This window comes from Xyrauchen texanus, chromosome 3 (assembly GCF_025860055.1).
Source record: "Xyrauchen texanus isolate HMW12.3.18 chromosome 3, RBS_HiC_50CHRs, whole genome shotgun sequence".
Taxonomy (NCBI): Eukaryota; Metazoa; Chordata; class Actinopteri; order Cypriniformes; family Catostomidae; genus Xyrauchen; species Xyrauchen texanus.
In genome coordinates this window covers 45,785,079-45,808,851 of record NC_068278.1, presented here as the reverse complement: position 1 = coordinate 45,808,851, position 23,773 = coordinate 45,785,079, and the positions used below count along the sequence as shown (strand labels likewise).

General features: G+C 39.1%; 1 protein-coding gene across 1 annotated transcript in view; it reads right to left on the bottom strand.

The window, feature by feature from the left end:
• Nucleotides 1–1,243: 1,243 nt before the first annotated feature.
• The window catches only part of LOC127631686 (spectrin beta chain, non-erythrocytic 4-like), a 31,832-nt gene continuing 9,302 nt past the window's right edge, over nt 1,244–23,773 (bottom strand). Inside the window, exons 3-20 of the mRNA XM_052109950.1 lie at nt 22,692–22,988; nt 21,926–22,129; nt 20,666–20,755; nt 19,734–20,012; nt 18,886–19,016; nt 18,230–18,434; nt 17,015–17,260; nt 15,270–15,404; nt 13,418–13,662; nt 13,119–13,257; nt 12,219–12,303; nt 11,918–12,108; nt 10,048–11,009; nt 9,137–9,197; nt 8,400–8,647; nt 6,428–6,598; nt 6,186–6,228; nt 1,244–5,953 (exon numbers count right to left, since the gene is read on the bottom strand). Of these exons, the coding sequence (XP_051965910.1) occupies nt 5,597–5,953; nt 6,186–6,228; nt 6,428–6,598; nt 8,400–8,647; nt 9,137–9,197; nt 10,048–11,009; nt 11,918–12,108; nt 12,219–12,303; nt 13,119–13,257; nt 13,418–13,662; nt 15,270–15,404; nt 17,015–17,260; nt 18,230–18,434; nt 18,886–19,016; nt 19,734–20,012; nt 20,666–20,755; nt 21,926–22,129; nt 22,692–22,988 (4,089 nt within the window). The 3' untranslated portion in view covers nt 1,244–5,596. The remainder of the gene's footprint in view (nt 5,954–6,185; nt 6,229–6,427; nt 6,599–8,399; nt 8,648–9,136; nt 9,198–10,047; nt 11,010–11,917; nt 12,109–12,218; nt 12,304–13,118; nt 13,258–13,417; nt 13,663–15,269; nt 15,405–17,014; nt 17,261–18,229; nt 18,435–18,885; nt 19,017–19,733; nt 20,013–20,665; nt 20,756–21,925; nt 22,130–22,691; nt 22,989–23,773) is intronic.

The window sequence follows — 23,773 nt, the reverse complement described above, 5'->3', positions numbered from 1 at the left end:
TCCAAATCGACATATTTCGACTCACACATCATACCGTTGAACAAAGTACAATGCCGTAGGTTACTAAGGCAAAGATGTAAACAGAGGGAAATATAATTTGTTCGTTCTTACTGTATATTTATTTGAAATATTACCAAAACAATGTTTAGGAAAGACATAGGTCTTTGATGTGATAAATTAAATTGTATATTGAGCAGTGAACAAATAAAACAATCAAAAGACCTAAAAATGGATTGTTCTACTCTCACCTCACTTGTGATCGGATTTCAGATCAGTAGATGACGGGGGGAGGGCGATGGATACAAGTGCTTTGTCTAGGGCTATACAGTCTCTGGATAAATATACAGTACAATTATATATTTTTTAGACACAATAATTTTTTTAATGTTCTTTTACTAGTTATTTTCCATCACATCACTGCTGTGGTGTGGCAAATGACAAACCAGCCCATATTTCTTACTGAAAGTGTCTAAAATGTTCTCTTTCTACCACAGAAGAAGCTTGTTAGAGCTGTTTTATAATCTGTCCTGAATCCATGTATACTGAAAGTTCAAGAAACCTTTGTACATGATCTTTCAATGGTCCAACACTATACTTGTTTGTTTGTTAGATTGCCTGTGGTTTGTATACGTGTTTATGTTTCTGTTATTGGGTATGTGTTACTTTATACTAAATCTTTCTTTTAATTGTTAGCAGCAGACAGATACACAGATAATCGACTCAAATCTGTTCTCACTTGTAGTCTTTAACAAATGAACAATTAAGCATCTAAAATTATTTTTCTCACAAACATCAACTATAAAAGCTATACTTATGAAGTATCTTTTTGTAGGTAAATATTATCACTACTAATTGTTAAAACACAATACAACTTTAAAAGATGAATAAACATAATAGCCTGACAGCACACGTACATCACCCTGACGTCAATAAGATGCGTGTGTGTTTACATTTTTTTAGGTTGTTTGCTCATTTCCAATACATCTATAAGACGCTTCCTCTTGGATGTCAATAAGACATTCAGCAGACGTTTCTGATTTAGAATATTTTTAATCTGATCTTTATATGATGTTTAGCAGATTTTAATTAGAGTGTGATGTTTTCCGGATGAAACACTCTTAAACACACAGCACAGATATGTACGTGTGCTATCTGGGCAAAGGCAGAATTGAACCACACCTGCAGATGCAAACACAGTCACCAAAATTAAGACTCCAAAGCACACTGATATATACAACCTGTATTTATGAATAAGTGCAGATATCAGTACATAATGATTTAATGTCTCATTTTAGCTATACAAGTGATCTGCTCATTCATTTCTCCATCATCATCATCATCATGACCCAAACCCAGTGCTTTGCTGAAGGTTGAAACCCTTTTGATAAACATGCACAGCTGTTGCATAGAAATCACCTCTATATTCTCTTTCATGCAACTGGATAGTGTTTTTCTTTAGTTTGTGTGAAACAACTGACTTGGTCGGATAAAGGAGGAAAAACCACACTCTCCATTATTTTAGGGCTTTTTACTTTCTTTCATAAATAGATAAATAGATAAATAAATAAATATTTACTTGTGAGGTCAAGTTGGGAAGATGACAAGTGGCACAGGTAATGAAATAATGCAAGGTTTAACAGAAGAAAATTGACTAACAGGTCCAAAAATCACAGACAAATATGGAGTTCATCTAGTGAGTACGTCAGTCAAATTTTCTGGGTAAAAATAATTTCAGGTGAGGAGTTCAAAGAAAAGATAATCTCGAGTTGGCTTTTGTAGCACAGAGGAAACAAAGTGCCGCACAGCCTTCACAACACTGACCTCGTGTGGCAGCTTTTAGAAATGCAGGGATCATGGTTTAAAACTCGGCATCCAGTGTCATTTCTAATACTCGTTGCTTTGTTTTGTGTGAAATTGTGCTTTTTACTGGCAGATAAACAAATGATGGATAAGTAAAAGTCCAAAAAGTCAAATGAGTCTTTTTGTAAATTTGTTGTTGGGGTTGCTTCAGCAGAGATGAGACAGAGACAAAAACAGTGTTAACAAACATACATTCATTCTTAGTCACATTTATCAGAAACAATGGTCACAAAATATCTAATTATCTGCTGTTTTTTATGGAATTATGATTAAAGCATGTCTTACACCTTTTCTAATTTGATATGAATTTGACTCCATACTAGGTCTAGCTCACCCTAAAGTACTAACTAGGCCTGAACAGGACTGATGTGAGAAAAGGAGTAATTTGGGGCATATGGGGGTGTGTGTTTTCTGTTGTGTGATTGGCTGAGGGATCATGTTTGTGTTTCAATTTTGTGTCATGTGACAGTAGGAAATTGTGTGTATGAATGCTGCTAAATCTCCTGAACCTGGATCAGCCTCTGAAGGACATGGACAAGTCTTCAATTGATAAGGATTTCATTGGAAATCTGTACTATTGGCATAACGTCTCTCTCACACAGATTCTCTATAAACATAAAACACAATCCATTAGACGAGTCCTAAAGTTGTTGTTTTTTCAAGTGGAGGTTTGTACACACAGTGTTGGTCTAGGTGGCATTATGAATATGATCCCCGATGTTTGCTAATGACTCTACAAGGTTCAATACTAGAAATGGGTCTTAGTTTGAATATAATGCTGACATTTGCTGTTGCATAGACAATGGGGCCAGTCAGATTTTGAACTCGGCAACGACCGGTGAAGAAAGTTGTATAAAAAAACGGAGACAGAGAGGAAAAGCTTGACCTCAAAAAAGCGATTAACAACTTAAAGCCATAGGACTATCAGTTCAAATAAAAATAAAAAAACAGACAAATTGAATTTATTTAGTTTAACGATTCCTGTTTATTTTGCTATTTTTATTTCATAACCCTGTAAACAATCTTGTACATATATAAATAACTAGTTTGGGGGAAAATCGTCATCCATCTCCTAGTAATCGCAACAGCTGTTTGTTTGTTTTTTTGTAGTTTTTTTTTTGTAATTAGTCGCTGTAGCTCATAGAATAAAATTTTGTTTACTAGTATATATACAAATATATATATATATTTGTATATATACTATATATATATACAATCTTTTTCTTAGCATGACAATGTCACAGACACCCTAGTTTATGTGTACTAATCATTTTACAATCAAAGGATGATGTAAGGGCCACAGATGATAAAAAGCAGCATATTTGTACACCTACGGGGTGGCTGATCATAATTCTCAGTTTAGCAAAGAATAAAGAGAACCTTGCACTTTAAATTTGTATCGCAATATCTTCATAAATATGATCAATAAGATTATACATAATACATTTGAGCCTCTTCTGAATGGAGCTGTATTCATACACATACACACATACACACACACACACACGCACGCACACACAGCCACACAATCATTAAACATTATATTAATGGATTGTGATTAAAAATCTTCATGATGGCGCTTTTAGAGTGTAGTTTGGACTGAATGACGCTTACTTCAGCTCTGTGAAGCATCTCACATGATTAAAACCATTATTATAAGCAGCAGATGGAAGACATGTATAGCCTCGGGTGGGAGAATGGCCGCAGGTAACATTTAATCTTAATGTACTCTGCGTATGTGTATGCATGTGTAAACGTCAATGTTCGGAATGGAATATTAGCTTAATACTACTTATTTTTGAAATAAATATGGATATTTTTCAATTTTAAGAAACAATGCCCTGACTTTTGGCAGTCCAATCAAATTAAGAATCAAAATAGAGATCTTAAAAATCGCAGTTGTAATTATGGTTCATTCATCACATGGAAACAGACAGTGTAGTTGGTTAAATTGGATTGTGGGCAGTGTTCAAATTGAGGGGAGGGGGGTCCCAGACCCCCCATAACGCCCTTTCGTTTCATTGAAACTAGAACACTACAAACATAAAACTCAATGCTATATTCTCCATTATTTTATTGTTATCATACTGTTTTCATAAGTAATCAAAGTTAGATTTTTTCATCTGAAAATTCTAAACACACTCAAGTTTGACCACATGCTCTTTTGTGAAGGAATATATATTTGAATGAGGATCTATCAAAATGACAAATTTGATATGGAATTATATGTGAATTTGTGGTACTATACAGTAGGAATTCTTGAGGAATCCTATTAAGTCAGAGTGCGTCTGACGTAATTATTCAGTTCAAATGGGGTAGATAGTCCACTGTTTTTGTGGCAATCAGCATTTTTTCTGCAGCCCTGAACTCTTTTCTCCCTCACCTCAATACCGTCATCTTTTAAGGGATAGTTCACCCAAAAATTATAATTTACTCTTCTTTTCCATGAACTGCCATCCCAGATGTGTTTGACTTTCTTTCTCCTGCTGAACACAAAGATTTTTTTAAAAATATCTCCACTCTGTAGGTCCATACAATCCAAGTGAAAGGTGGTCAGAACATTGAAGATCCATAAACCGCAAAAAGACAGCATAAAAGCAATCCACATGTTTCCAGTGTTTCCACATATTCAGAAGTGATGTGATAGGTGTGGGTGAGAAACAGATATATATTTAATACCTTTTTACTACATCCGTTTTATGTTTTTGGCGATTCATATTCTTTTAGTATATTGTCACCTACTGGGCAGGGAGGAGCATTTATAGTAAAAAAACAAAAGGACTTAAATATTGATCTGTTTCTCACACATGCCTATCATATAGTTTCTAAAGATATGGATTAAACCACTGGAGTATTGTGTGGACCAACAGAGCTGAGATATTATTTAAAAAATTATTGTTTTTGTTCTGCAGAAGAAAGAAAGCCTTACACATCTGGAATGGCAGGAAGGTGAGTAAATAATGGGAGAATTTTCATTTTTGGGTGAACTATCACTTTAATGTACATAGTACATTAGTATATTTTATTAATGTAGTACAGTGAAGAGGGGTGGGTTTTAAGGGGGCCCCACAAGAGCTCTGTGACAATTTGAAGAATGATTGTGGGCTACAGTATTCCTTGTAGTATGCTCTTTTGTATACTTCACATTTTGGCAAATGTAGTTGGTCATCTGGGTATTCTATGCATACAGAAAATCAGCATACTATACAGAGTATACATACTGTGTACAGGAGCAATAGTATGAGTAGTATGTTAATATGCTATTCCGAACACAGGCAATGTCTGAGTTGGGGTGTGTAAGGATGTCATTCAGAGAAACATAATCAACTACCGCACCACCGATTTCTCTCTCAGAAAACACTATCACTTTCTCTCTCTTGCACACGCTTGGAGGAACAGAACAGCTGGAACAAGCAGTATCCGTTACTACATACTGTATATTGCTTCTAAAATATTAAGGGCTATATTCATCCTCGATAGTCTAAAGTGCCTTTTCTGTAAGAATCAAGCTGGGCAGCTCAACAGGCCCTCTGATGCTGGAATACTTTCATATACTGTCAACATATTCTTACATAGACTTTCAACACATTGGCACACACACACACATCAACAAATATTTCACGGGACATAATCAATTATGTCTGTCCAAAAATCAGGCTGTCAGGACAAACAGAGCAACAGTTCTTTCTAGAAAGATGGCTAGGATGGATGAATGGGTAAATAAACAAGAGATGAGTCATTTGCTTGTTCCCGAAGTGCTGGAACCTCTGGAACCCCTGGAAACCCGGTCTCCTTTTTCCCTCCTCTCTCTCTCCCCTCGTTCACCTCTCTCCCCCCTCTCTTTCTCAGATATGTCCCTCTTTTCTGAGCTTTTGTCCGATGCCTCTATTTTATCTGATCGGTCTGAACGCTCAGACTTCTCTGACCTCTCTGATCTCTCAGCTCCCTCGAATGGCTCCGCCCCTTCTGAACGCTCCTTGCGCTCTGATTTGTCAGGGTCTGTGGAAGAATTTGTGGCTTTTTCCCACTTGGCAATTTCTTCTATCTCTTTTAGGCTAGCATTAATATTGTTGACCCAACCCTTTAGATCCTCCTATGAGAAAGAACAAACAGACACACTTCTGTTAATATGGCTGTAACTATATACTATTGCTATATATTATGTAGAAATCCTATATTTTGTTACATAATATAACTACTATATAATGTTAACATATTGGCTGCATTTAAGAAACATTTGTTCTGTCCATCAGTTAAAATATGGAAGAATCAGCTTGTTCTACTGCCATCTTTTTCACAGCAGGCCTCACAATTGTCTAACTTACCTCATCCTTAGCCAGGAAGATGTAGTCCCCTTCAGCAGAGTTCCTGATAAAAATTAATCAAATCAGAAAAACAGCATGGAAAAAAAGGGTGAGATAGGAATGAAAGCCTTCCTTTCCCTATGGTTTTGATGGGATGTTTACTAAGAAAAATTCTACTTTCTGCATGGTTGTTTGTAATTGTTTGGTGTAGACAAGAAGGCATCTAGGGTGGGGCAGTTATTAAAGATCACACTTTGTATTACCTGAGAATGAATACATTCTTCTTCTTTTTGTATCCATTGGTAGTGTCAAAGGTGCAGATGGCAAGGTTGAGAAGAGGTTCATCATTATAGGGTGTGGTTCTGTGTCGTGCATCCTTGTAGAAACCAATCTCTCCTTGTTTGAGCACGCAGAACAGATTAACCCACGATTTACTAAAACAGGTGCAAGAGGTGTAATTTAATGAGTAATGAGGTATTTAGTATTGCTATAAGCACTGAGCATTACAAATATAACCAACCTTTCAATCTTTAATATTTGGTTATATCATTGACAATTCATATTGCACCTACAGACGGTAGGCAATGAACCTAGAGGTGCATGATCATTAAATGTTTATGGTTCATTGAACAAGCATGGAAAACATCGTTTAAACCCTTTACAATAAAGATCTGTAAAGTTATTTGGATTTTTACATAATTATCTTTCAAATACAGTGTCCTGAAAAAGGACACTTTTTCTTTTTTTGCAGAGTTTACTTGATTTCTGAAGTCCTTGTGTTTGTTTTGTACGTCAAATAGTGTTAAGACCTTCTTTCTCCATAATTTTTATCACTGACAGGGAATTCATCAAAGGAGAGAGCATAATGGTCAACTTGTGCAGTGGATCTCAACCTTTTTTACTCCAAGGCCCCCCATTGTCTGAGAAAATATTCGAAGGTCCCCCATGTAGGCTTTAAGATATTTATATTATAAGATATATCTATTATAAGATATTTCCTTCAAACTTGTGATTCCTGAAATGTCTAGAACTGTATATTCTTCATAAAAAGCAACCTGTTGAACAGAGTAATTAAATTTTTTTGCATTTTCAGTAAGTTGAATTATAATAGTGATATAAAAATTATAATAATCTATCATATTTTAAATCATTTTAAAAGATCTTGAGGCCCCCTGGAAGTGTACTCAGGCCCCAAGTGGGTCCCAACCCCCTAGTTGAGAAATTTAAGCTTAACTTGTAGGCTCTCCTTGGTAGAAGGTCTCTGGCGCTTTGTTTGTTTGTGAAGTGTACGTCAGTGTAATGACTCTGTCCACCCTTCACACAAGTGTTTATGCTGTATTAACGGTGGCTGGGTCTCGTTTCGAAGGCAGCGTGATAGGTAGGACGCATCCTTTGAAGGCTAAAGTATACCGAGCATCCTCCTTTAAACAAATCTTGTTAAAACGAGACGGCCTTCATAGGACAAATGGAAACAGAACGGAACATTGTTGCTATGACAGCACGGCACATTTTAACAAGCGCGAGTGCTTCGAGTGAGACGGTAACAAGAAGGGATTATTTAGAAGGGAAAGAATGAGGTACATTTTAGCAGAGCTATAAAAAATAGATTTTACAGGTGTAATTTTAGTCTAATACTTTATTTTAATTATATATTAATATAATAATATATATTATATACTCTGCACCCATCTACTGAGGTACTTCAACTTGGGAATTAACATTACTTGTGTTTGAATATCATATTTATGGGCAAATTGGAGTTATTTTTTTTTTACATTTCCATTGAAGCAAAGAATTGTGGGTTATGAGTGCCCACGAAGGATACACCTCATGCATCCTCCGAATTCCTGTGAAAGAAGGTTGTATTTGAAGGCTGCATTTGATGAGCCCTACTCGCTTTTATGAAAGGAGACAAGCGACCTCCAGAGGACGCAGCATTCCAAATGAGGCACAGTTTATACAGTAATTAGTGTATTTGCAGCAGTAGCAATGTTCATGTCAGAACATTGCAATCAGTCATTAGTGGGTAGTGGTGGTGGCATAGTGGGCTAAAGCACAGAACTACTAAGTAGAAGGTTACAGGTTCGATCCCCACAGCCACCACCATTTTGTCACTTAACAACTGTGTTGCAACTCCAGGTTGCAGATTGTCCCTGTAATAAGTGCACTGGAAGTCACTTTGGATAAAATTGCCTGCCAATTGCATAAATGTAAATGTAGTTAGAAACACAACACCTGTTTGGGCTCCTCTCTTTCCCCTCCTCTTCATGTTTGCGGTAGAGGAAGCCCTCGTGATGGACGGTATGTGTAGGAGGTTGTGGTGTGACACTCTGGGCAGGTGCAGAACGAGACCTCCGTGGCTCCTCAGGTTCTTTTGGACGAGGTCTTCGTCTTGGTTTGGGGCGATCACGAGCCCGGGGGCGATCCAGACGACTCACTGGTGCAGAGAGACTACTGGATGGCCGGTACACCTCTCCCCTTGCCTGAAAAAAAGTTATCCTTGGTGCATGACTGAGACAGAATCATTTAATATAAGCTAAGCAACATATACAAAAGAAAACACCTATAAAAACATACTGAATGGGTGTGTATGGAAAAAAGGGGCATACAGAAATCCATGATCACTCATGATCACTTCTCAATCACCACTAAGCCCTTGAGCAAGACACTGAACCCCAGGATATTTCAGAGGAACTACACCTGCTGCAAGTGTACTGTAATTCTTTTGGGATGTTAGGAAAATGGTGGAAAAACACTCATTCTATAAAATGGCTGTGTTTGGAATGCTTCTCAGAAAATACACTACAGTTATCTATTTGGCCAGCATGTCTCTGACTGAAGAAAAAAAGAGACAACAAGAAACAAAATTGTATTTGATTGTCTATATGCATTAAAATAAGAGAAGGGAATATATCGCTTGAGATGATACAGAGCTATGGCAAAATTATAAACCAACACAGGTGGACACATACTTGGCAAGCTTCTTTCTCTTGCGCTTGTTCAACAATCTCAGCCATAGTGGAACGCTTCTCACTGAGAAAAAGACGAGAAATCCAAATAAGTTAGATACTCATAAACATGAATGAAGTTCATTGCATTAGTTAACAAAATATAAAAATAAGTAGCATCTGCAAATGATTTATGACCTTTTCACAGAACTAACTTTCACTAGAAGCATTTTTGCAATTCCTTTTAACCATAGATCCCCTCAAGTTACTCAAGTATAGTAACCGCAAGTGTAGATCATTACAATAACTATGGACATGCTCCACTAAGACTGGCAACCAAAAAGTGTCAAAATAATTTTGTCTTAAATTTTGAACAGTATATCTATTGTTTCCTTATTTAAAACCAAATAAACTTATTTTTAAACATTTTGTTCGAAAAAGTTTGTTGTGCTATCTTTCTTTAAAATGCCACTTGGTGTGAAATTTTGTAAACTTTTGTCATTTTTAAATATGTCTTAAAGCGATAGTTCACCCAAAATTGAGAACTCTAAAAATAAAAATCTGCCCTTTCACTTGCAAAATGTGAAAGAATGTGAAAGTGAAGATTTATAGTAAAAAAGGACTTAAATATCTGTTTCTCACCTACGCCTATTATATTTCGTCTGAAGATACAGTATGGATTTAACCACTGGTGTCTTATGGATAACTTATTTTACTACCTTTATGTGATTTTTTTTTGCTTCAAAGGTTTGGTCACCATTCACTTGCATTGTAAGGACCAACAGAGCTCAGATACTCTTCTAAAAAACTTTGTTTGTTTTCAGCAAAAGACAGAAAGTCATATACATCTGGGATGCCATAAGGGTGAGTGAATAAATTGTCCAAAAAAATAAAAATAAAGTGGCTTTTTGGGGCTTCTGTACCCAAACACTCACCTGGATTGTCTCTTGTCGGATGGCTCTCTTCCAGACTCTGCATCACTAGAGTCATGTTTTTGCACTCTATGTTTTCCGCTGCCCTCCTGCTCACTGGATGACTGTCTCTCCATTCTTCTGCGGTAACGCTCCTGCCTAACGATGAGCGGGAGCTCATTAAGTCTCGCCTGGATCTCCTGTTCACTGGAAGTCTGACGGCCAAGCCGGTACTCTCTCTCCCGCCGCAGATGATCCATCTGTGGGTCTGAGCGGCTCCCTCGGGGGTCTCTCTGTAAACGGCTGTGGATCATCTCCAGGGAGGGGTCCATGCCCATAGGAGGAGCTGGCACATTTGCTATGCCACTGGCAAGTTGAGCTCGGTGTGCCTCCAGTAAAGGTGGAACAGCTTTGTGGATGTGGTTGATTTTGGGCTGCAGGCAGTCAGCTTTCAGGTGCTGCCAAGCATACCCCGATTTGGGCTCTACCACGCCCACAGCACCTAAATGGTTCAGGCTGTGGTAGCTTGAGCTGTTTTCTCCTAAAACACCCTGTTGGTTTAATCCAGTGTAGCTTGAGCTATTTGCCCCCAAGACACCAACTTGTTGGTTTAACCCCTGATAGTTGGAATGATCCAACCCTGAAACTCCCTGTTGTTTTAGCCCATGGTAGGAAAAACCCTCTCCCATTACCGTTGGCGACTGGTTCAGCCCCTGGTAGGAGGAGCCATTCATGACTGGTGTGTAGGGGTTCAGAGTGGACCCAAGCCGCTGAGTGAGTGTGTGTACCAAAGTGTGTTCTGTTGGGTGTTTGAGGTCTGCACTGGGCTTGGACTCCAGAATCGAGTCTTGAAGAGGGTTACGAAAGAGAGATGAGGACGAAGAAGAGGAGGAGGAGCTGTGCACAAGACATGAGAGAGGGAACATCTGTCTGCTGAGGAGAGAGGAAGTAGTAGGCTTGTTCTGTTCCTCCTTCATCTTTTCTGCCTGCAGGTCATGGTTAGAGACAGGAAAAAGAAAAGATTCAGGTAAAAAAAAGAATGCAAAAGGTCTGGGCTGGTGTTTAGTTCTTAGTTTTACACTACCAGTCAAAAGTTTGTACAAACTTTCTCATGAAGGCTTATGTTTAAATGCTTAAATTAGTTTTGAAGATACCAATGAGTGATACCAATTGTGGTCAGTGCAAGTGCTCTGACATATAGAGATGTTGTGGTTATGGGAGACCTGGGTTCAAGTCTGGTCCAGGTCAATAAAAATTTAATCAGCCAATCATGTGGCAGCAGTGCAATGCATCAAATCATTTAAACTAAATCATGGGTTTAGTTAATGTTCACATCAACCATCAGAATGGGGAAAATAACAGAAGTGGAACCTGATGTGGTCTTCTGCTGTTGTAGCCCATTTGCCTCAAAGTTTGACATTTTGTGAATTCTGAGATGTTCTTCTGCTCACTACAATTGTACAGAGGGGTTATCTGAGTTACCATAGCCTTTCTGTCAGCTCGAACCAGTCTGGCCATTCTCCGTTGACCTCTCTCATCAACAAAGTGTTTCTGACCACAGAACTGGATGCTTTTTTTTTAGGCACCATTCTGAGTAAACTCTAGAGACAGTTGTGTGTGAAAATTCATGAAGAAGAGCAGGTACAGAAATAAAAAAAAAAACAGCCCATCTGGCACCAATAATCATGCCATGGTTGAAATCACTAAGATCACATTTTTCCCCATTCTGATGGTTGATGAGAACATTATCAAATCAGCCAATTGTGTCGCAGCAGTGCAATGAATGCAGATACGGGTCAGGTGCTTCAGTTAATCACATGAATAAGTAGGTGTACCTAATAATGTGGTTGTGAGGGTATATTATTTATTAATAAGTGTTTGTTTCCAAAGTGACCTGTCGTAATGAGCTGAAATGGTCCTTCCACGTGGCCGCAGCCTTACGGAATGCTTCGTGCCGGCGAATCAGCTCCTCTACCTCGTCAGTTCCGCCCCCTATTTCACGAGTGTTTGGAGTGATTGGCTCTTTCACTGTGTGCCACGACTGATCCACCAATCCTAGCTGGTTAGACTGAAGTCTCTGCTGGGCTGAAGGACACAAGAAAAGCCTATGGATAGGTCTGAGGAAGTATTCATAATGGTAGACCATCAAGCTGTAACATGATTAATAACATTACAGCAATATTATCATCACTGACCCTGCTGAAGCTTCTCCCAGTGCAGTTCCCATCGCTCATTAAGGTCTTTCTGCTTTGCAATGACATACTCCAGCTTTTCCTTTACCTAGGTTGGAGGGTGTGGACAATATATTTATATAAGGATTTGTTCACACTGCACATAAATCTGATTTGGTTTTCAAATCCGAACTTCCGCACTCTCATTTTGCTAGTAATGAAATCTTATCCATGTGTTCAGACAGTGTGGTCAGTATCTGGCGTATCTACACTGGTTGCTGTAGTAATGAAGAAAGAATCAAAGCAATGCCAAGAGAATTTTTCATACAACAACTGAGAGTAGCTGTCAGTGTGGTTAGAGAGGATTGAAAATTTTTAATATAGCCTCTGCTCATGTCTATTGTGACAGCATGTGCTGAACTCAAAAGGTGCACAAGAATATACAGTAAACAACAGAGGCATTTTCCATATTCATACTTTGTCCAAAATCACTGACTCATTCACTCATTCATTATTCACTACATAGTGAATGTCAGATTGCTATATGAGGCAAAAGTCATAAAAATAGTTTAAGGTCACAGCACAAGACAATATTGCGCACTTTGTATGACGCTTCACACATAATATTTCCTCAATGAGGCAAAAAAAAGGAAACAGCTTCTTACCATTCAGACTGAGACAAAATAAAATAAAAGTTGGATTTTTCTTTTATTTAGCCCTGTTTTGGAGAGGGTTTGTAAACATCTGATTTCCTGTGTTTTTTTTTTTTTTTTTTTGCTGTTCAGACTACAAATTATTAATGAACTTGAGATGGATATGCCAAAAAATCAGATATTTGCTGCCTGTCTGAATGTGCTTTTATGTTTTTTGAGGACTTTTTTTTTATGTCCTTATCATTTTGGCTATGTTTAAGTGTAAATGTACCTCTTCAGCTGCAGGGTTGCGTGCAGCGAGTAGCATCTTTCCCATCTCCACGCAATGCATGAAGTTCTTGCTCTTGTTATCCATCTTACTCTTCAGACTCTGATGCTGAGACATCATCCCCTCCAGCACAGAGAGGTCCCTAACACGAACACAACGACCCACCCAACACCACAACCCACACCCAGACAAGAACCACATACACACACACATTAACCTGATGCTCGTTGATTACTACGATTATTACTAAAATCCAAATCTAGATTTAGAATAATGTAATAATTCTGTGACTGATCTGGTACCTGGCGTCATCCGTGAAGCCAATCTGTCCCATGATTCCATCCATCCACATGCTCAGTTCCCGTACCACAGCGAAGAACTGGATCTTATCAGTTACTGTGGTGATCTGCACACGACTTCCCTCACAGGAAACCAGGAGCTCGTTCCAGGCCTGCATCACCACCTGCTCACGGCTAAAAATGGCATCTGCTTTCTCCCCGGCATATATTGCCCGCAGCTGAGCTGCATTTTCCTGCAGCTGGCGCACCTGATGGTTCAAATAATCAGATGTCATATTACTAAACTTTCTCTCATAACTGAAGTTTTAAGGCATTGAAATGTTTGAAATATCCTTTTAAGGAATATGTCGGAGTGGTGGTGGCGTAGTGGCTAAAGCACAGTGCTGTTAATCAGAAGGTTGTTGGGTCGAACCCCATGGCCACCACCATTGTGTCCTTGAGCAAGGCACTTAACTCCAGGTTGTTCCGGGGTGATTGTCCCTGTAATAATTGCACTGTAAGTCGCTTTGGAGCAACTATAGTCAGACTGTCAGATTTATCATGTCGACAAACATGTCGACACTCAGGGAGATATACAAAGTAAGTGATAAACATTCACTTTATTAAGTAATATCGATAAATGAGTTTGTTTCCATGTAATTAATATAACATGATGTTAAAGCTTGTTTAACAAACACCTGCTGAAACAGGTGTATAAAATATTTTATATTTCAATTTTAATCTCTTTTGATAATCGTACACCTGTAGCACAAATGTTGCAGCATTGTTTATCAGTTGGGTTGCTAGGAGACATCTCTAATGAGAGTCAAACCCCTGCTAAGCTAATGGGAGCATTGCAGTTTTGTTTCCTGAAACATCTTCTGAATATTGGGGAATGGAATGCATTTTATGGTCAGAGATATCAAGTAGGAATAGCCCACATCCAACTTGAATAGAACGCAGCACAACCGTGTGCTTATGGCAAGCGACATTTAAATCGTAAATGTTATTATATAGATTTTTCCAGGTATTATAGACCTCCGAGGTAGATTCATATTAAAAATTATGATTTTTGAATGTCTGTTCGAGAGACGTTCATTTCACAAAAGTCATACTGCAGTTAAAATTAAACTTGCATGAGCATTAAGTGTCGTTTCAAGTTCTGGCTTTCGTGGGTGGACGTATTTTTAAAATGTAAATTGGTATTACTAGTTAGCTGCGACAAAATGTATGATGCCCAAAGGCATTTCATTGTGAAACTGTGTTTTCTTAATGGCATGAATTACACTGAAGGCCTAGACCTTAAATGCATGGCCCACCACTGGATGTAGGATTAAGTGTATTGCTCAAGGACACAAAGAATAAGACACTTTAGTTCTTCGAGTTACCAGCTCAGAATACACCAACTTCACATTAAAGGGTACGGCAAAAAAAAAGTTCTGAATTTTGAAGATGGATATTAAGAAGAATAATCAGGTGTTCAGTTATTGTTGATAGTAGGCATTGATACAATATGACTTGTGTAGAACTAATTCAACCTAATTTATATTTTAGCAGACACTTTTCTCTGACGTAACAGGGAAAATTCCACTAAATCAACCCTCATGGTATTTGCACCTGCAACCTTTCAGTTAACGGAGTAGATCTTTAACTACTAAGCTATGCCTCCCTGTTTAGTATTTTATACATGTTGTTTTTAGTATTCAGTGTTGTATTACTGTTGTATTAGTGTTATTATACTTATGCGCTGAAATGGGAACCACCCCTTGCTGGGTCAGAAGGATGAACCAGTTTAAACACTTATTTAATGTGGCTGCCGAACCTGGTCGGTACAGGTGTGTGTGTGTGTGTGTGTGTGTGTGTGTGTGAGTATTACCTGTGAGACCAGAAGCTGCAGTGAGTGCTCAAAAGCATGTAGGTGTCTCTGAAGTGTGCCAGGGTTGGCAGAGCTCACTTGACAGGACCTTACCTCTGGCAGCTGTCTCATCTTTCCCTCAATTTGGACCATCACCTACAAAATACCAAACACAGACACACACACAGGTGTTTAAATGTATACTGATTTGAAGTCAAAGAAAACCTTGTGTATCAGGTTTGTGATAAAGGAAGAGGATATATGTAAATTAGTGCCTAAAAGATTTGCATGCCAAGAGTAAGTTTTGTAAAAGTCTAAATCACATTGCAAGTGTAATTCTTATATATATTTTATATTTATTTGAATGCTTTGCATAAAGGTAATTCATGTGTGGTGAATCTGTAACTTTATGTTAACACAAAATAAATGGGATTCTTTATTCATTTGACATCTGACTGTTTTCCTAAATATGGCCAAAAACATTGCAACCTTTGCAACATATCACTGCAGATCCATCTCACCACGGACACAACCTGTTCCAGCTTCTCCCCTCAGGTAGGCGCTACAGAGCAATGTACGCCAAAACCAACAGACATTGCTGATGAACATCTGATTTCTGACTCACAGTGTCAGGAACAATTCCTGTGCAATAACCCAGTAACTCTGTCTCTAATCAGCCATCTGTTTACTGGTTACTACTTAATTTTATGAATCATTCTCTATTTCAGAGCTGTTCATACTGTTATATTGTCATATTGTATATACTGCACACCAATCCACCTACCTCAAGTCACAACTCCTGCACAAAATACCTATACTATTTATTCCAGCATCCTTTGCACTATGCTTCATTGCACTGTGTACATGTATGCATAATGTATGATAATAATAACTTTACTCCTGCATCCTTTGCACTCTGATCACTGCACTATTTGTCAATATGTCTATATTGTTTTTGTTCATAGTGTGTATATTTGTGTTGTCTACACTGTAGCCTGTGTCTGATTTTATTTTATTATTGTGTATTTTTGTATGAGTAAGCACATCGTGAGCAATGTACAATCCTGAGTCAAATTCCTCGTATGTGTACACATACCTGGCAATAAAGCTGATTCTGATTCTGATAAAGCTGATTCTGATATCGCGGCAAAAAAGATTTTTGCAGCGATATGCATGCAAAAAAAAGCTTCAAAATCATAATATGGCTCAGCGTCCATTCTCTGGATTAATATTATCTCTTCTCTCTTGAATATAAAATGTAAATATTAATACACATTATTTTATTGTGTGTGTGTGTAAATTTAAGCACACACCATTGTTTTTCTCCCATATTCTCCCCAATTTGGAATGCCCAATTAACAATGCAAAAAAGTCCTTACATTTTTCTATGTTCCTCAAAAAAATATGACTTTGAATATACTCTGAATATAGTGCACAAGTCATATGGACTTTGTCCACCCACATTCACTTTTATTGTATGGAAAAGAGCAGCGTGAACATTCTGTTTAATTTGTCTTTTTGTATACCATGGAAGAAAGAAAATCATAGAGGTTTGAATTAAAAGAATGAGGTTGAGTACATTTTAAAAACTTGTGATTTTTGGTTGAACAATATGTTGAATTTTTGTGTAAGTTACATTTCAAAGGTTGCATTGTAAGAGTTGTTAACGGTTGTACAATTTAAGTTATTGCTGATTAAAACACATGGCAGTTGAGATGCTGATGTTTGTTGTGTTACTGTGAGTGTTTTCATGGCTGTTTGTGCACCTCCTGACAGTCGGTGAAGAACTTGTACAGCTGGTACGAGGCAGCCAGCATCTGAGCTCTGGTTTCCATGAGCTCCAGAAGATCTGCCCAGGACTCATTCAGTCCGTCCTTCCACTCTGCAATGGTGGCAGCATCAGAGTGACTGCAGTCAATCATCTCATTCACCATCTTATTGACGGAGTCCATCTGCTTCTGGCCCACTGAACGCGTCTCAGAAGAGAATTTAGTGAAGCTCCCCTGCAGAGCCTGAGAGAAGCACACGGCACAGAAAGGGCCTGTAAGAAATGAGCTCACAGAAGCTTTGAAAATGCAGAGGCAACATGTACACCATGTAGTCAACAAGAGACAACGTTGGCAATGCATTTTACTTCTGTAATGTGACATATTTCCAAGTGAAACAGAATACTCAATGAGAAAAAATGTAGGCTGCTCTTTGATTTTATCCATTGAAACAAGATGGGAAAATTGGTGTTCCATAACACATTCAATAACTGAATGCAAATTTGCAGTCAAATGTACTTCGCTCTTAAAACAATACCGGCACCCACTTTAGAGATGTGTTTGCATTTCAACACATCCCAATAGTAAAACTTAAAATATATAGCTATTTGCTATTACTGCTATAAATGCTGCCATAATAAATGCCATAGTTCTAGCGGGAAGACTAGCAGCTGTACATCATCACATCATTAGCTGGGTAATTCCTAGCCAATCACATGTAAGCCATTGCTATATAAGTCTGCTCACAATCTATCACATTGCTGTTTCAGTGTGCAAACATGGCAACCTCCACCACCCCACCACCACCAGTTGAGTCCCGTCCTGCACGGGAGAAGGCTCCTCGCCCCTGACTCTTATCTCCAGCAGAATATGACGGTTCCGAGTACAACTTCTTCGGACCACCAGAAGGGGCCTACGCCAAAGAGAGACATTAATTTTCTGTTTTTTATTCATAATAAATTTCACTCAAGTCTGCAAGTCTTCCTGATAGAACGTTTATTATATGTGTTAACTACTGGCTAATAAACAATGCCTAAATAGCTTTTTGACTATTGGTTAATATTATTTTTAGCAGAGTTAATTTGAGGCCGAGCAAGTGTTTACAATCTGTTTTTATTTGGATCACACTTGGGTTTTAATGTGTGTGTGTGTGTGTGTGTGTGTGTGTGTGTGTGTGTGTGTGTGTGTGTGTGTGTGTTTATGAGACTGTGATACCGTGACATGCTCCAGGTCCCGGCCGAGCTCAGTGGAGCTGGCAACAGCCTCTCGCTCAGAGATCCATTTCTCCAGTGCCTCCACCTCTCGTTTCAGCTGATATAACCAGTACTGCTGCTCCAACTTTGTCTTCCTCTGCTCCACAAGATCTTTCAGAGACACATATAGCCGGTCTATATGAGCTTGCTGTTTGGTGATCTGTTCACTAAGAGAGAAGAAAAGGCTGAAATTATTTTGGAAAAGGGTCACACTGTATCCATCGCAGCTACTGTAGATATGTATCATCAGAGTCTAAGTGATGGTGCATAAAATACAGTATAACAACTTTAACACTGCATCATAATCAGGTAAGACACCACAATTTGTACATCTACACTGATTGTGAAAACCCTGCATGTTGCAATGTGACAGAATCACAGCCAATCAGAACAATAATTGATATGAAATACACAGCTATGGGGAGCGTAATATTGGACCAATGAGATTTCACTGTTGGTGGGACTACCCAGTGCAACACTACAGAAACAAAAAAACTGACAAAATGTAGTTTCGCTAAGATTGAAACTCAAATTAACAAGAGAAAGGATTTATCATTGTTGTATCATGGCTGATTAAAACATGCTGTAAGTAATACACGTTTATCTGTGAACGTTTACCTGTCGGGATGTCCTAACTCAAGCATGCGACGGCACTGCTGAGACAGTGAGCCCACTGTCTCTACATAATTCTCCACTGTCTGCTCTAAGGCCAACTGTTCCTTCAGTAACCTAAGAGTGCTTGCCTCATCCTACAGACAGACAGGAGAGAGAGAGAAAATAAATCTGGGTTTACAAAGAGAAAGACAAACAGACCGTACCGCATTAACCACAGGCGGCAGTTTACAACCCTGCAGCAGTCTGTTATCTAAAAACTTTCATAATAATCACACACACGAGCAGACTAAGGTTTATTAAAATAATATCACAGGTTACATAAAGTACAAGTTAAGCTCAATCGAAAACATTTGTTGCATGCTGTTGATTACCACATCAAATAAATGAATCTACTTCCTCAGTTTGTAAAAATGGTCTGGACTTAAACAGCATTTTTTTTTAACCTTGGCGGTTTTCAAAGCACTTTACACAGTGAACTCATTCACCCATTCACACACACATTCATACACCAATGACGGCACAGCTGCCATGCAAGGCGCTAGTCTGGCATTGGGAGCAACTTGGGGTTCAGTGTCTTGCCCAAGGACATGTGGAATCCTGTGGGCTGGGATTCGAACCACCAACCCTGCGATTAGTGGCCAACCCACTCTACCACCTGAGCCACAGCCAAAGGTTCGAAATATTTCTTGAAACTTCCTTTATCTATAAAACACACTTATCTCAGCATTCATAAGCAATTCTGGCCAAAAAATATTCCTTTATGTACTTAATTTAAAATGTATTTTATTTTTTAAATATTGCGATCTTAATTGAATGTTTATAAAAGATTACACTTTAGTTTCAATATTTACATTTCCTTTCTCCTCATTTAGGACCTGAAGCTTCTGCCCACTGAGCCAAGACTCCACCTTCGCTGCGTGGGTGTAGTACTGCTGGGCGTGGCTTACAGCTTCCAGCATCACTGTGCGACGTTCCATCTCTACCTGGAGCACCTCCCACAGCTGCCTCACATGCCCAGCCCCCTCCCGAACAAGCTCCACCTCAGGGGTCCGCAGGGCAGCGACAGCTTCCGCCCTCTCCAGCACCTCCTCGACACGCCCCCTTCGAGCTTTCATCTCAATTTGTAGAGCCTGCATATCCAATCATACACACATGCGAGCTGTCAGTCAAACCTATCACATCCAATCCAGTCAATCAACATTCATCACTGGAATCAGGAGTCATGGGAACCAGCCAATCAAACACAGTACAGCTAAATTAAACACCAGCAGGGCCATTAAAAAAATCTGGATTATGACTAAAGATCGCATTAAACAACGGGCAATTAATAATAAATTAATAGCTATGTTTTTCAAAAACAGCTGATAATCAATATAACAGATCAGAGATAGAGTGAATTAACTGACAGACTCCAAATGGCCTTTATGGAATATTTGACTGTTGGCTTGCATAGAGATAAATCAATTCATAGACCTCTAATCCACTCTGCTCTCCTCTCTTGTATAGTCTTACAGTTAGGGAATGATGGCAGGAAACAACCTCTTACATCATTTCACAAAGAAAGGAGAAAAATTCAACATGAGATATGTGATGCATCTGGTGTCCTGAGGCCAGACATAGACAAACCTTCAATGTTTAGAACAAAGCAAAACTGTTTACAGTATGTCCTCAATGCTCAACCTTTTAAGTTGTTTGTTGCCTGCCCCAGAATGCCCTGCATTAGAGTTTGGAATAGAAGACATTGACAGAGGTATTTCAAGTAGTTTGAAAAGAGGACTCTCACCTCATGATTTTGTATTAACTCTTGGACACTCTGCAGATTGTTGCCATATTCAGTAGATGAGGCCAGATGCAACCGCTCTTGAATCCATACCTAGTAAAAATCAAGAGATAGAGATGGCTATAGGTATGAATAAAGTACATATGTAAACTAGAGTTTTATATTTTTTTGAACAATATGTGAATGGTGCTTGCCCAATGCATGATATGTACTGAGGTGTACTGAGTGGGTTTTAGCGGTTTGCTGCGCAGTTGCTGGGGTGTTCTGGGCAGTTGCTACATGTTTGCTTATTGGTCATAACAAAAAAGGCCACCTTCAAGTAGGGCTGTCAACGAATATTCTAAATTCGAATATATATTCGAATAGTTTTAAAAAACAGAAATTCGAAGGTGAAAATTAATATTCGAATGTGGAAAAAAAGCAGCCCGCGGTAGCAGATGTGCGGCTGTCTGCTTTAGCGAGTGGGCGTGCTGCCTGAGGGGTCTTTGTTGTCACATTTCTGGAATTGTGTGCCTCATTTTATTTAACGTTAAACAGAAACATGACTAAAATGTAAGGCTACTGTACTGACTGAATAGATGTTGCATGAATAAGGTAGGTTAGATACAGCAGTTTCATGCACTGCAGGCTTCCACTGGTTTGATTATTTACCGTTTCATGTCAAGGAAAAGTTCCATGTTTACCACAGCACAGCTTCGCTCGGGCGTTCAATGTCGGTTCTATATACTGTAAAACTTCAATTAATGTTAATAATTTGTTTTAATCACTGAATGAAGCCTGCTATATTTGGGACAAGAGTCGCGACCTTATATTGCTTGCACAAAACTCTTGATCAGCACTCAACATTTGTTTATTGTTGTTGTTCTTTTAAACCGTTATGCTAGAGAGGCGTGAGGGCGAGAGAGAGAGAAAGAGTGCCTGCTTGGCGTGCGGCGAGAGTGAGGTCTTGGCCATTAGTTGATTTACTTGTTTTTGTGTAGGTAATACGTTGTCAAATATGTTTAAACTTAAATAAACTACCTATACAAATAGTTATGTCTCTTTGTATTAATTTGTCCTGTTATTGACGTAATCTGGCGTCATTGACCAAATGCGTAACCAGATATTCGAATAGTTCGAATATATGTGTTTTTTTTAGAGGGAATATTCGAATGTCATTTTTGAGCAATTTTGACAGCCCTACCTTCAAGACTCTGTGGAACTCTTTTTTCACCTTAACAAGCACCTCTAATGATATGGAGAGTAAAAGAAAGAGAGACTCACAGTTTCATCCTCCAGGTCTTGGGTAACTTGGTGCATTTCCTTGGAAGCAAGAATGATCCGCCTCCTCTCCTTCAGAGGCTCAATAAGGCGCACAATTCTTGTCTCCACCACTCCTCCTTGCTCCTCCTCCTCTGGTCCTTGCTGATAAGCCCCACCCCTAACTTCACCAACACCATGATAAAGCTGCATCTGGGCCTCCATCGACTGAAAGATGAAGAGAAATACAGTAAGAACATGATACAGGTTTGTATCATTCATGTGTATAACATTAACTGTGTGGGACGAGTTATGTCGTGAAGTTTAATACTTAAGCCCAAAGAATACTACGGTCAGATGCCAAATCTAAGCATCTGCGAACAGGACGAGAGATGCAAATTTTATCATTAGCAGAGTGCTCAAGCACTGAACATTTGCGGTCCGATTTTCTTACTGTGCATACTTGGAAAGCAGAGTATGCACATGGAATTATTTGCACAGTTGAGCCATTGCTTTCACAAACAGGGGCAAGAAAAATATGTATTGGCTGGTAAACAACAGGCGATGAAGGGGGGAAACAACAACAGTGGATGTGGGCATCAAGAGCTCGTGTGTGAGGAGATCAGGAGATCCCTGCAATTGAATAACTCAAATCTATAGGACTATAAAGACATCTTTATGGGTCTAAGCACTTGTGTCTAAACCGAAGTATACTTTAAGCTTTAGTGTTAAGGAATTTGAATAATCCCTAAGTATGACCAATAGTAATAGTGATGCTTGACTTTCTCACTTGTATCTTCTGTAGTTGTTGGCTAAAAGTGGGGCGGGGCTGAAGGAGGGTGGGTTGAGTGGTGTGGGTGGAGCCCAGTCTGGGCAGCTGTTCCTGTATGACGTTGAGATGCTGGTCCAGGTCACTGAGGCTGTTGGTGGACAGGTTGCTAGTCCGGTTATTCTGAGTTTCGAAGAGCTGGCGAGCCTTGACTTTGGTGGTGTTCTCCAGATGAGACCAGCACTCTCGGATTTCCTTCAACTTCATCTCCACCACTGATCGCAACTCGGGCTGTTCCTGGACCAGTTCCTCACCCTCCTAAACACACACATATGTAGCATAATCAATGAATGTGTTACTATTCAGACCCTCACTCTTCTTCCTTACTAGTGTATGCCTGAGTGTATGTGTGCAAGATGGTAAGAGATCAAAGTAAAGAGAGTATCTGTCTCTTCAGAACCATGGCTGGAGTCCAGCCTCTTAAAATAGGGCACCAACACACACACATATACACACTCATTCTCTCTCCACATCAGTGTAAAGGTTCATTCTTCCCTGCAGAAAGACATAAAAGTAAACTCACTCATATGTATCTTTTCAAAACAGTCTACATCCCTCTTTCAATCACAGTGATGTAACTGTGTGTGTGTGTGTGTGTGTGTGTGTGTGTGTGTGTGTGTGTGTGTGTGTGTGTGTGTGTGTGTGTGTGTGTGTGTGTGTGTGTGTGCGCGTGTATACAGTACACATATGTGTGTGCCCATATGTGTGTGCGTTTGTGTGTCATAATGCAGTGTAGCATTTCTCCTTTTGGCACAAATTGCCTGCTCCCTCCATACTCCGCGAAAGAAAGAGTATGTGAGAGAAAGGAAGAGAAAAAGAGAATCAGTGAGACAGATAAGGTGAGAAACGGATGGAGAAACAAGAGAGAGAGAGAAACAGGGAATGTTTGAAAGGAAAACAAAAAGAGACAAACATACATACATAGATAATTGTGTTATGTTTCATCATGTGCCCTCTGTTTGTGGTACTAGGAGGCAAGGTCAGCTCCGAGGACATCATTCTGTGATTGGTGCAGCCGCCTGTCTGTCAGTGAGGATGCTGAG